The following is a 14,297-nucleotide window of genomic DNA, read 5'->3' on the forward strand; positions in this document are numbered from 1 at the left end:
CCCTTCCTCAAAATGTTACAGGTCTTCAGGCAATTTTTTCACCATGTGACTTTCAATAATTTTGGCCAGTACAGTTCAACTTCCTTTGGGATGCTGTCACTGCAGATATTTCTCCCTAATTGGACAAGTTAGACATTTCCTGTCAGTGCCTTAGAAAATAGAACGGTTTATGGCCAAGAATAAAAATTATATTTTCTATTTTATTTTCTGATTAACTTCACTGATGGGGGAGGTAATAAGAATTTTCTTAAACTGAATCTTCCGGGTATTGGCTCTATAATTTGTTCGCATTTCTCCATCATTTGTCTGTCCTACTGAATATATCTTTACCAAGGCAGGAAATAGTTCATGGTTCTCACTCCTGGACAGGAGGCCAGGACGACAGCCGAGGCGGAGGCCGGGAGGCAGCCCCACACGTCCCAGCTCAACAGGTGGGGGACATGGGATTTTTACGTTCTCTGGGGGACGAGCCCCCACTCACCGTGATTTGTCAGTGTCTGCCTCTGACACTTTCTTAGAAGACACACCTAGGGAGAGCGGTGCGCAGCGCAGACTGGAGGGGGGGATGCAGGAGGCAGGTGGGACTGGGAAGTTAGGAAGGCTGCGAGGTGAGGCGCTGGGATGCGACCCCGAGCGGCGAGCGGGACGCGGAGCCGAGAGCAGAGCCGGAGGAGCAGCGGCGAGGGAGCGCGAGGAGCCCCGCAGCCGCGGGAGCGGGGCGCGCACGGGCCTGGGCGGGGCAGAGTGGGGAAGGGTCACGCCGGGACGTCACCCGCTGTGGGCCGGGGGAGGCGGGCGGGGCGCGAGCCGCGGGCGCCTGCCGGGGGCTGCGAGACCCGAGCTCCGCCGATGAGGTCAGTGGAGCCGACGCGCCGCGCGGAGGGCAGCGGAGCCCCCGGACGCGGGTGTTGCGAGGCCGGCGGAGGGGCGGGACGGGACGGGAAATGGGACGGCGAGCTAGGGCCGTGGGAGGAGGAACGAGGGGGCGTCGGCGCTGGAAGCCGGAGGCGGCCCGACCGGGATCGTTTCCTTCCGGAGAGGAGGCCGGCTCCGGACCGAGGCGGAGACGGGGGGCGTCCAAGGGCGGGTAATGGGGAAATAGCGCGGCTCCCGCTTCTTCTGGGCTGGCGGCCGTGCTGCTCGTGGCTCCTCCTCGGGGCCAGTCCGGAGCCGGCGGCGGGGGGAGCGGGAGGCGGAGAGCGAGGGCGGGGGCTCGGGGAGGAGGGAGGAGGGAGGGACCAGGCGCGCCAGTGACAGGGTGGCAGCCTAGGAGCGGACGCGTTGCCGCCGCTGCCGCTCCACCTCCTCCTCCTGCAGCTCCTCTCGCCGCTGCCGCCGCCTCTGCCGCCGCCGGGAGAAGTTTCACTCCCGACCCTCGTTCGAAGCCCGGACCTCGAGCGGAGCGGGGAGCGCGGCCGGCGGCTGCAACCCGCAGTGGGCCAGGCGCCCGGAGCGCTCCGACCGTGAGCCGGCGGCGGGCAGCGGCCCGGGCTGGGGGCGCCGAGGCGGAGGAGGGGCGGGCGTGAGCCGGGCGACCCGCGCGCAGCGCCGCAGCCGCTCCGCTAGCGTCCGCGCCGGGGGCAGTCGCGATGGCCGTGCGCTCCCGGCGCCCGTGGGTGAGCGTGGCATTGGGGCTCGTGCTGGGCTTCACCGCCGCGTCCTGGCTCATCGCCCCCAGAGTGGCCGAGCTGAGCGAGAGGAAGAGACGCGGCTCCAGCCTCTGCTCCTACTACGGCCGCTCGGCCGCTGGCCCCGGCGCTGGCGCGCAGCGGCCGCTCCCCCAGCCTCAGCCCCGGCCGCGGCTGGAGCAGTCGCCGCCCCCCGCGCGCCAGGAGCCTCAGGGGCCGCCGCTGCCGGAGGCAGCGCTCGGAGTAACCAGTTTTCGGAGCAGCCCCTGGCAACAGCCACCCCCGCTGCAGCAGCGGCGGCGAGGACGCGAGCCCGAAGGCGCAACCGGGCTGCCAGGCGCCCCCGTGGCCGAAGGGGAACCCGAGGAGGAGGACGGGGGCGCGGCTGGGCGGCGGAGAAGCGGCCGGCCGGGGAGTAGCCACAACGGCAGCGGGGACGGGGGCGCCGCCGCCCCGAGCTCCCGGCCCCGGGATTTCCTGTATGTGGGAGTGATGACCGCGCAGAAGTACATGGGCAGCCGCGCGCTAGCGGCGCAGCGGACCTGGGCGCGCTTCATCCCCGGCCGCGTGGAGTTTTTTTCCAGTGAGCAGCGCCCCATCGCCGGGATGAGCCAACCCCCGCCGCCCCTGCCTGTCATCGCGCTACCGGGGGTGGACGACTCCTACCCTCCCCAGAAAAAGTCCTTCATGATGATCAAGTACATGCACGACCACTACCTGGACAAGTATGAGTGGTTTATGCGCGCCGACGACGATGTCTACATCAAAGGTGACCTCCCAGCGCCGCCTGTCCCACCTGCCCCCCCCCCTTTTCTCTGCAACCAGCCCTAATCTCCGCCCAGCCCCTCTCTGCTGGGCTGCCAGCACGTGCTCAGGGCTCCCGCAGCCCCTGCCCGCGGTCCCCACCCCTCGCATCCGCCCACCATCCCCAGTCCGGCCTCTTCTCTTCCGCTGCAGTCTGGACCCTCCTCACACCTGACCGGTTTTATTCGCCTTCCTCACTCTTGCTGTTCTCTTTTCCGCCCAGCGCTTGCCCCTAGTCTTTACTCTGTGTGAAGGCTGAGGAAAGGCACTTTAGGGTTAACCAAAGGCGATTCCTACTCTCCTGAAAGCCCGGGTGGTAGTCGCTTCCCAGTCTGTCCAGAGGGGCGTGTCCTCAGTGAAGGAAGGGAAGACGGAGGAAGCGGGCGAGAGCCGGTCTGGAAAAGGGTGTTCTCGCTTTATCCCACATCCCTTTGTTTTAATTGGATCTAGCGCAGTTTCAGAAACGAGGAGATGAATTATTTTCGCTATGTTCCCTCCGCGCATCCTTCCCTCTTACGACCCCCCACGTACCGGGAGCCCTTGAGCACCCACACCGCTCCAGCGCGCACCTGCTTCCAGCCACGACAGGGTTGCACCGAGTCGGCCCCTAACCCCCACCCCGCCCCCTGCCCCACCTCAATAAAACCCCGGGCGGAGGAGCGCATTTTCAGGAATCGGTGGTGCGCTAGAAGGCAAGAGCGCGGGTGGATCATCCAGACCCCAGGAGCTCCAGGCTGTATTAGCATGCACTAGTGTGGCTCCTTTCCAATCCATCTTGGTGGCGGCGGCGATAAGCAGAGGCTTGAAGTCCTTCCCCAAAACCACGCGCAGCCACAGTAGGAGAAAACTTAGTTTTAAAAGAGGCGCGGTCTTCCGCCCTCAGTGTGGGTGGCTCTGGCCAAGGATTTCTAAACTCAGCAGAGAGAAGTTCCTACGAGCGGGCGTAAATCTTTCCAGTACCGCCAGCTGTGGGGATGGAGATGGACGCAAGGAACGTAGTTGGGTTCTGTTGAACTAGGGTCTCCTTTTGCCTCCTACATTTCGCAGCTTCTTGGTCAAAGGGGGGCAGCCCTTCCTTACTGTTAGGAAAGCCTCAAAAGCCTCATCGGTTTCTTCTGATCCAGGTACTCTTTCACACGATTCAAGGAAAAACAAAATCCATTTTGGATAAGGGAGTGAGTGCAGGGTAATAACTAGAGATTTCTTGGGGTTAGGTTGGGAAGAGTGAAATCATGCCATTGGTAATTCGATACAAAAATAAATGATTGCGTTTCTGATGAATACACGATCTTTACAGATTTAAGATGTATAGATATTAGGGTACCTGGGTGGCCCAGTCGGTTAAGGGCCGACTTTGACTCAGGTCATGATCTCGTGGTTCGTGAGTTCGAGCCCCGCATCTGGTTCTGTGCTGACAGCTAGCTCAGAGCCAGGAGCCTGCTACGAATTCTGTGTCTCCCTCTCTCTCTGACCCTCCTCCGCTCATGCTCTGTTTCTCTCTGTCTCAATAATAAAATAAAACATAAAAAAAGTTTTAAAAAGATGTATAGATATCTTTACCTATAAGTGATAGTTCCTTCTAGTCCCCTTGTCTTCTGTGTGTCATTAAAGTCACAAAGGTTTCCTGGCCTTTGTGAAGTTTGCCACACTTCACAGAGAATTTCTAAAACGCACGACTTCTGTCATGTCTCTTAATGCCTTGAAAGACTGTCCTTCAGAACACTGAAGTGCCATATTCTTCCCATCTCTGTCCCGAATGAAATGCTTTTTGAATTAAGAACCCAATAATAGTCAGCTGAACCTCACTGAAATCCAAGGTGTGTGTGTGTGTGTGTGTGTGTGTGGGTGGGTGTGGTGTGGCATCAAGATAAATGCAGATGGGTTCTCATCAAAAACTGATAGTAAAGATGCTGACTCGGAATATAAAGAAGGTGGCTACTTCATTGTATCACTTTGTAGAATACCAAATGTGTTTGAACTTATTTCAGCTACACAGTTTGCCATTTAAATGGTTTTTCTTGATGAACCTAACATAGTATAAGGAAACCAATTACATTATTTTAACAAATATTTATTTTTTCTAAAATGGTGCTTTTCAAAGTTCCAAAGTTAAATTCCAACACAACTTTAATATTCTTTATCTTCCTCAATTTTTGTGTTGTATGTGACTGAAGTTTAGTTTAGGACAAAACACAACCAAATTATCAGGAAAAACTACTTATCGGATATCAACAATCTGCCAATCAACGCTAAATATAACTTATTATTTTCTGAAAATTTTATCATTACTTCAGATATGCTAAGAAATTTATCATTATTCTCCTTATCATAATCTCACCTTTTATTAAAAAAGAGTCTGATGATTGTTACACTTGAGGTTTTCCAGCGACCTTTACTAAAAGGTTAGTAACATTCTATTATGACTTGATTAGTAGCTGAAACTTAGTAGTTTTAAAATAATAGAATATTCAGAGAGGTTTTTCTTCCTTTCAGTTGTATTATGACTTTTGGGGAGTTTGTGCACGAGGTTGAAAGGCCTTTCCTTTGTATGTTCCAAATAATTATGAAATTAGGAAAAGGAGAGATTGTCGCCTTTCTCTTTGTAGGTGATAAGTTAGAAGAGTTCCTTCGATCACTGAATAGCAGCAAGCCTCTCTACCTGGGCCAGACTGGCCTGGGGAACATTGAAGAACTTGGAAAATTGGGGCTGGAGCCTGGAGAGAACTTCTGTATGGGAGGACCTGGCATGATCTTCAGTCGAGAGGTTCTCAGGAGGATGGTGCCACATATTGGTGAATGCCTCAGAGAAATGTACACGACCCATGAGGACGTGGAAGTAGGACGGTGTGTTCGACGCTTTGGTGGAACTCAGTGCGTCTGGTCTTATGAGGTAAGACAGGCTGTGATGAAAGTGTTCACATGTTATAAATGCATGCCAGTTTATTGTCTGGGGCAATGACTATGTGTATTCTCTTGCTTGAAAATGACAGCATCAGCCGTGTATGGACACAAGGGTGATTGTGGGGAATAACTTGCTTCACAGAGCCGAGGCCTGTGGGAGGCGTTTTTGTTTTGTTTTTGTTTTTGGTTTTATCAGCATGACCCTTACCTTTAAGCAGGAACCTGTATATATGATCACATTATCTGCAAGATGCTATTTCTCCTCTATTTGCTTTATTGGTGTTTCTCTATGTGCTTATCCATTCCCTGTCTCTAGCAAGAGGACTAATTTTATTCTCTTGGGTTGTGACTTGGAGCGTTTGGTACTCAGTTGGTTGTTGCTGTTGTTGTTTTGATGAGGTATATAATCGCGTCTCTTTGTTTACGAATAGTTTAGGTTTTCATGGAAGATTTTCATGTGGAAATTTAACATGTATTTTTTTTAAATCATAGGAAACGTTAACTCATAGTTTATCGTTTATGATAGATTTATTCACAAGATAAAGGGAACTAGTTCTCTGGGAAAATAGAAGTTCTGAAGATGTTAAGTAACTTTAATATTATGACTACAGTTGGTCGCTGTCTGCCTTTCTATTTCCTGAACAGCAGCTGTTATTTATATATTCTGAGTTATGAACTGTTCTTTTTATTGTGATAATTAGTTTTATGAAATACTCTGGGATTTTTTTTCCTTCAGAAATTTGTTTTGAAATGAAATACAATTTTGTTTCAAGTAGTTTTTCTAAAGGTTAGTCTTAGTAAAATTTGATTTAATATTTAAATAGTATATTGCAGTTTTGAGTAGTTTGGTTTTCAAGTCGTTGGAGTTGATATAGTCAGTTACCCAATACACACATATTTAAGTTATAACTTAACTCTTTTATTTATCTTTTCAAAATTTTCATGTCTCCCCACATAGAAGAAACATGAAAATAGGTTTCTTGTGAAGTCATGATTCCTCAAGATCACACAGTCCCATTAATTTTTCTTTTGGAAGTATAATCCTAAAATTTAGTTACTTTTGCTTTATTTTTAATACTTTGTAGTATTTACACTTTGGGGAATATTTCCTATCTATTACAGAAAGTAAAAATTATCAATAAATAGTTATTTGGAATATGTACTTCGCAAATTTAAAATTGTTATATACCTCATTTTCATAAAATCATAATTTTTCTTCCATATAACTATGACTACCCTGTAGAATAAAAATGTTTGCAATGTAAGAACATTATAGTTAAAAATAGGTATTTTAGAATAAACTCACCGAAAGATAGTTGTTTCTCCATTTAATATAAAAGTAACTGAAAGGCATAAAATAAATACACAGTATAGAAAACATGTTAGGTTGATTTTGTTTATATGAAGATACTACTTTGGAGACATTTACTCTGTAGGGATGAGTAAACAGAATTATCTGTATTTAAAAATAGAGATGGAAATTTATCGTTTTATTTGATACTTTATTGCCTTACTATCACATAGAAAGTTTTAACAAATCTCTCATGTAAATGTCCTTCCCTTCAAGTTTTCATTGATTCTGCTGTGCATCTAAAATCTTCATCTAGCTGTGTACCTATTTATGTCCGAGGAGAGTAAAATAAACTCGGGTGACCTACGTGGCTCAAGAATTGACATAATATTTTATTTTTTAATATAGGCATTTTATAGTGGAACTTTAGGTCTTATCATAAACTGACATAAAAGAACAGATAAACCAAGGGATTCCAAATCTTACAAGATGTAACCTCACGACCACAGTATTTTCATTAACTTTTCAAAATACATTTAAATTTGCACTCATACTAGGCTATCACTGAGTTCACAATCTATATGAAGAAATCATTTCTTTTTTCCTAGCAAAAAAAATATTCTCTAAAGTTGTGCTGTTTTAGAAGGTTGACTTTATGTTTTCCTAAATAACTACATAGAATTTCCTTTGTTTTGGAATTTCAGTTTTTAAAGAGCTGTTTAAACAGTATATCTAGGAGGCATTGCTTTGGTAATACTAAGTCTCAAGGTCTTATTTAAAGGAATGATGGAAAATTTCATTGCCAAAATATTTATTAAATAGCATCTGTTAATGAAGTTAGTAATGATAAATACACAATTCAGTAATAATTTAAGAATTTTAATATTAGGATGTGTTCTGTGTTTTATGAGACTCCTGAGTAGATCAGTTGGGTCACAGTCAAACTTGGGTTTTCCAGTTTCGATTTTAGGTTAGTTCAAATGATATCCATTCTTTGCTACTATTCACATTATTTGAAAAGAGTAATCTATTTTACTGTACATTGGCATCCTCAGTAAAGATGAGATTGTACACTGGTCATATAACAAGCTATGAAGTGATCTTTAACTTTGTTTTCTTATTTCCTTTAAAAGAACCATCTGTGATAGAATTCTCTTAAAATCTTGAATTTCCTTTATACCTTTCATGGATTTCAGGATTTTGTTTGGCTTTTCCTCCTAATAAAAATTCTTTCAGAGTTAAGAGCACTGTCTATGAATTTTAGGTTTAAATATATGAAGCATTCATAATGTAATACTATCTTTTAAAAATGATAATCAGGCTTGAAGATCTTCCAGGAAGAAGATTGGACACACATAATTAAACTCTAGACACTATGTAGCTTTTCTTTATGATAAATTATAATTTTTATAAAACCTAGGAATCTTCTAGTATTCTTTACCATTCAGTGAAAGTGTACTTTCTCTGTTTTATATACAATTTAGCACAATTGAGGGAGAGGATAACCTCGAACATGGGTTTGAGTTCCATTGTCTTTTGCTGGTTACTTCTTTGAGCCTTATTTAATTCAATTGAAATTGGACATTATAACAGTGTCTACTACATAGTTTTTGGAGAAGATTAAGGGAAATGGTGAAATAATCTGTGTAAAGCCCTTCATATAGTGCTTAGCACACAGTAAATTGTCAGTAATTGTTGCTGAATAGATCGTGTATTATACATAACATGGATTCATTGATATCTTATTTCATTTAGTAATTATTAGTAATGATGATTTATGTATATCAAGAGTCCAACTAAAACTGAATTCTTTTTGGTTATAGAATCCAACTTTAAGGTTTTTTTGGGCAAAGACCAAGAAATCAGTATCTTTCAGTATTTTAGAAGTCTGGGGAGTCAATGTCAGTAGAACTTATTATAAAACATGGAAGTCTGCATGTTTAAATGATGCATTACAAATATTTCCTTCAGTCTTTGAGCACCATATTAATAGTTTATTTTAAAGAAACCGCATGGAAAATATTATCTAACAAGTGATGATCTAATATACATATTTAAGGAATCCTAAACATATCAGACTCTATATTAAAAAAAATTACTGTTGGCTTTCTAGATTGGTTGCTGGAACGATAGCCTCTTTTTCTGAGTTTCTCTGGAATTTCCAGTAGAAACAGAAGTTATAGTGTCTCATTCTGCAGTCAACCTATATCTAAACACCCAGGAAATTGGCTTTCAAGTAGCTAGAACCTATTCCTGTGATGCTCACTTTTTCACAAAGTGATGGATGGCTTCACTTCCTCCCCGAATCCTCATGGTCTGGGAAAATTGCATGGGGGCTTTTTGCTTTGTTTCTCTTTCTGTCATCCCCTCCCCTTTTACTTTTTTCTTTCTATATTTAATGATACATAAAATAGATTACAAATGCATTTTGATATGTACCACTTTTCCTCAAGTTCTCCATAAATTACTGTGCTTATGAAGGCCAGCCCCTCTGGCCTATCACAGGATGTGCACCCAGATCACGCTTAGGGCCCAGGAATGGCTTGACCTCTTTTGAGTAAAGAGGCCTTGAGTTGCTGATGAACCTCAGATGTTCTGGTTCTCTGAGTGCCTGAGACCATCGGAGAGTCAGGATTATGATTCTCCCTTTGCTATTTGGAGGTAGAAATGTCTAGAGTCCAAGGACATATGGCAGATGTTAATAATCAACACACTTCATGGGTTGCTGTTGTACTCATTTGTACCTCACATTGTGTAAGTGAAGATTACTAATTAAAGCATGTTCGTGAAAAATCATTCTATTTTATTCACTCTGAGTGTGACAATTTATTGGCATTTACTGTTGGCTAAGTTCACTTTTTTGGTAGAGCTGTATCTTGGCTACTGTTTTTCTAGTTCTCTGAGCTGCAATCTGGCAGCTTGGGAGGCTGCATATGGCTCTTAAACACTGTTTGGCTCATGGAGTGTTTTAAGGTTTTCTGTTTGTGTTTTTCGATGCCGTTAGGAGAGGCCAGCAGTCTTCAGTCCCTTTCATGTCCTATTTCTAACAACAGGCTCTCCTTGCATGTTTATTTTAACTGCCTGGCCCAGGTATGCATACGAGTCCTGATATTTTGAGGCAGATAACCCGCATGGTGAAATTTTTATTAAAATATTCTCTAGAAGATGAAGTTATCTTCTGGTGAGAATGAGATGTGTATTTTAAATACTGTAATTTACTGAAGAATTTTTTTTCCAACTTGGCTGTTAGAATTGTGTATCATATAATAGTTACACTTCCTTTGTTGTAGGTGTATTTTTAGGAACTAGAAAGTCCTCACTGTTTAAAAAAAAAAAGTTCAGCCAATTCACTTTCAGCCTGTGTCTTAGGAGAATTACAAGTTCCGTTTCTTTGGTTTCTGTTTTAGTGCGATCCTTTATATTCAAACATTAAAGTAATTTTAATTTCAATGATTCTCTTCTTCCTATGAGAGAGTTTTACATTTCATCTAAGAGTCCTCTTCAAAACAGTGTGTATTTATCTTTTTAATGTTTACAGTTAAATGGAGCCAAAGAATGCCTGTGTCTTTATTTCATTCAATTAAATGTTGTTTCAAATAAAATATAGCTCTATATTGATAAAGATCCTTCTCTGTGGGCTTAAAAAACCATTTCTTAGGACTAAACAGATTTTTTATTAGATTCCTTAAAGAGTTAATTTCAAGCCAGAATGCCTTATGTCTCATCTTGGCCCCCTAAAGGCTATAAACACCCTAGAAAATTCCATTATTTCACAAAAGGATATGTTCTGGAAGTGTTTCTCTGGGCTTATAATACCAGAGAGCTATACCATAAACAACTTAACTACATAAAAGTTCTACATAACATAACATTAAGGTTAAAATAGTTGTGGCATTCTTAAAGGGCTATTGCAGATTCTTCCTGGCATCTTCCTGTCACTTATGGGCTTCACTCTTCTGCAACGCTAATTTTGCTGTATCATGAACATGGTTTATGCCCCCAGAGTATGTTAATATGTATGGAAAAGCGTAAGTGAGGATTTGGATCTAAAATTCAGTCGTTCAAACATCTTTTCTTGGTTCTTATTCACAGTTTAGTTTTTAACTAAAAGCAGTAAGCTGCTCACACCTACCCTTCCCACCCCCATTCCGCTTGTCAGATGAAATCATCCTACATTGACTTTATGCAGTTTCTTTTCTGCTACATTGTTTTCTTCCTTGTACAAAATAAAATTGTATTCCAAGTTGAAGGAGAAACGTGGTGTGGTTCTTATGTAGTACCTAAGTACTATTTTAGGTTAAAAGCTTTGGATAGTCTTCCTCCTTAATTGATCATAAGTATACTAATATCCTGAAGAAATTCCAAGTCAATTTTTTACTTCCGCTTGCTTTGTCTTGGTCTCCAAAAACAAAACCCTATGTTTTTAGAAACATTTATTTCAGTCTCTTTTTTATCCAGTGAATTAGTGCTCATTATACAAAGAAATGTATTCAGTAACATAACTAATACGGCATTTTACTTTTATTATGGCATGTTACTTGTTTTGCGCAAAGGTGTGCCTTTTAATAATGAGGTATTTGAGCTAACCATAAACTTCATTAAAATAAAAAACTCAGTCTCTTTAGTCATCTGAGTTATTATTTGATATTATTGAACAGTAAGAAAGCCTGAGTAAACTGAAAAACTAAGGGGTTACAGTTCCTCAGAATTCTAACATTCTCTTCATTTACTATCCTAAATATTAAACAGCACTCTAGTTAAGGTTTAACCACATACAAATCATTCTGAATGATGGCAGGCATTTAAGGTGACCCTGTCTTAGAAAGGTGTTGGACATTTATAGTACAGTATAAGTTTCTAAATTAACTAAATCAAAATAATGCTAAAAAAAAATCAGCAAACCCTGTTTTGGAACTAACTAATGAATGGATTTCTTAATACCTTGAGTTTCTAAAATCTTTATTCACCGTTTATAATTTTTAAAGCTCTGTCTTTCTTCACTGTCAGTGGCATCTGAGCTTCTCATTGTCTCTTTAAGTTTCATTCATTAAAAAGAGGTAGTTTAAAAATGTATGCATGCTAATAAAAATAATATGCAATAACATTAAATTCAGATGTTTTGAATGGCATTCCTGTTTTGCTGGCAGTAAAGAGAACTTTACCTAGATACGGGGACCTGAAAGAGCTCTTTCCCATAGAACGGAGAAAAGCTCTGAGGAATCAACAACTCAGCACCACTTCTGTGAGTAGAACACTATGAATTGCTTCAGTATTTCTTGTAAATCACCTCAACATAAACCAGGAGCAGAACACAGATGGAGGTTCTGCATGAGGAGTTCTACTTAGAGACAATGCAATCATGTTCAAGTGCACCATTGCCTCCCACCTTACTTGGTTTTAGTTTAAAATTTAGAATAGCTTTTAGAAAGCCCTTCATGGATATTACTTCTCACTAAGATGTTTTCTACTAGATTGACTAACAGTACATTTGAGTTACACATGTGACTCTGGTGAGAACCCATTGGTTAAGGACAGATACATGATTGTGCTTTGCTAATCAAGAGGATGATAGAAACACTAGCTACACATGGAAAATCAAACCTGAGGAGCTGTCCCACCTGAGGAGCACAGAGTGACGTCCGAGAGAATTCCTAACTTGGCCTAGAGTTAGCAGTGTGGTTCCCTCGCTGTTGAGTTGATTATTAGAAATGTCTATTTTCATTAATTTGATAATTTATAATCACATAAGTTATATAATTATTATTAAAGTTTTATATAAATATAAATTTAACTTTAGGTAAAATTTGCCCAAATGAAAATATGGAATGATCAATCAACATTTTAATGAAAAAATGTTTTTTAATCTAATGTTCCCTTGTATAGAAATAAATTGCATATGGATCGAAGATATTTAGTATCCATGATGAGTGTTGTGAAGTATGAGAAACATTACAGTGGTAAAATAAATTTAAAATAGTCTGCCTTAGAACCCAGTCATCGCACATCTTACGTAGCCAGCTGCTGTCACTTGCCCAAATACATTTCCGTCAGCAGTGAACACACATAGACCTTCCTTATCCTCCTGGAGCTCACAGGGAGGAGGGCGTCCTGCTTCTAACCCGTGTCTTGCTTTCACGTCTGAACAGAGTTGGGTTTCCCATCTTTGTCGTCCTTCTGAATTCTTCTCTTTCATTCTAAGTCAGGAGAGCTCCACTTGGGTTCGCTAGCGATGCATGCCTGGGATCCCACGGTCCTCTGCGTTTTCTTAGGTGAACATCTTCCTCTCGTTTGCATTACTTTTCTAAAGAGCAGTAAAACAAAGGCACCTTTAGTGATTTGATGGCATCTAAATATATTTTTTTTGCCTTCTGTAGAGCACAGGCCACCAGGACTTTGGTTTTTAATCATATCTAGAGGTGAAATACTTGGCCTCAAGTCGCAGATCTGCCATTCACTAGCTCTAAGGTCTGAGACAGTAACTTAACTTTTCTGTGCCTTAGTTTCCTCATCTATCAAATTGATATAATCACAGGACCCACTTCCTATAACAGTTGTGAGGATTAAATGAATCAATGTATATAACAGCACTCAGAATAATGCCTGCCAGAGTTAAGTGTTCTGCAGCTGTTAGCTATTTTTGCAGAAGCAGAAGGGTATAAAATGGTGCCAACTTTACAGAGCCATTGTGAGGCATAAAAAGGTCAGCGTATTAGAAGGTCTTGGAATAATGCTTGACACATAATAAGTCCTGTATAACTCTTAACTACTATTAATATTTTCCAGTGCACAATGTTCATATTCTTTTTTACCCTCATGGGAAAGAGAGAACATTCATTGATTGGAAAGGGTTTATTGCAGTTGCTTTCTGAAAGATGGGCTTTGCTGTAGCAGGGAACGTGCTGATTCAGTATTTCCTTAGCCTGACTTCACAACTGAATCCCCTGGGGAACTTTGGAAAATTCTAATGCTGAACCCATCCCTGACCCATTAGATCAGAATCTTACAGGTGAGGCTTGCCACATAGGTGATATTTGAAACTCCCCAGGTGATTCTAATGTGGCTGTAAGGCTTAGACCTCGGTATAACTTTCTTTAAATTGCTTTTTTTGTATTCAAATATCCAGTCCATTCTTTATTCCGTAAAAATGACTTTCTGTTTTGTTTTACTTAGGGTGCATCCTAGGAGGGAAATTAGCATTCTGCATTTCTGTCTGTTTGTTACTTATCTGTTCCAAAGAGTTAGTGACTGGATTTAAGACGATAAATTTATTTTATTTTATTTTATTTTATTTTTTAATATCAGCACAGAGCCCGACACGGGGCTCGAACCCACGAACCGCGAGATCATGACCTAAGCAAAAGTTGGACGCTTAACTGACTTAAGCCACCCAGGCGCCCCAAGACAATAAATTTAAAGCCATCATTCATAACTGTTGGTTTTCTTATGGTCTGATTTTCATGGTTCTTCTGTTACTCTCTTTTCTTTTTTAAATTAAAGATCAATTTTATTTTATTTTTTAATTTTTTTAACATTTACCAATTTTTGAGAGACAAAGCGCAAGTGGGAGAGGGGCATAGGGAGGGAGGCACAGAATCTGAAGCAGGCTCACAGCCTGACACGAGGCTCATACCCACGAGCCGTGATATCATGACCCAAGCCAAAGTTGAAAGGAA

The 14,297-nt window shown here is 42.4% G+C and overlaps 1 protein-coding gene across 1 annotated transcript in view; it reads left to right on the forward strand.

Annotated features, from left to right (window-relative positions):
- Positions 1-1,589: 1,589 nt before the first annotated feature.
- CHSY3 (chondroitin sulfate synthase 3) overlaps positions 1,590-14,297 on the forward strand; it is a 285,290-nt gene continuing 272,582 nt past the window's right edge. Inside the window, exons 1-2 of the mRNA XM_039236680.1 lie at positions 1,590-2,397; positions 5,039-5,322. Of these exons, the coding sequence (XP_039092611.1) occupies positions 1,590-2,397; positions 5,039-5,322 (1,092 nt within the window). The remainder of the gene's footprint in view (positions 2,398-5,038; positions 5,323-14,297) is intronic.

This window comes from Hyaena hyaena, unplaced genomic scaffold (genome assembly GCF_003009895.1).
Source record: "Hyaena hyaena isolate Hyena2069 unplaced genomic scaffold, ASM300989v1 scaffold_115, whole genome shotgun sequence".
Classification (NCBI taxonomy): domain Eukaryota; kingdom Metazoa; phylum Chordata; class Mammalia; order Carnivora; family Hyaenidae; genus Hyaena; species Hyaena hyaena.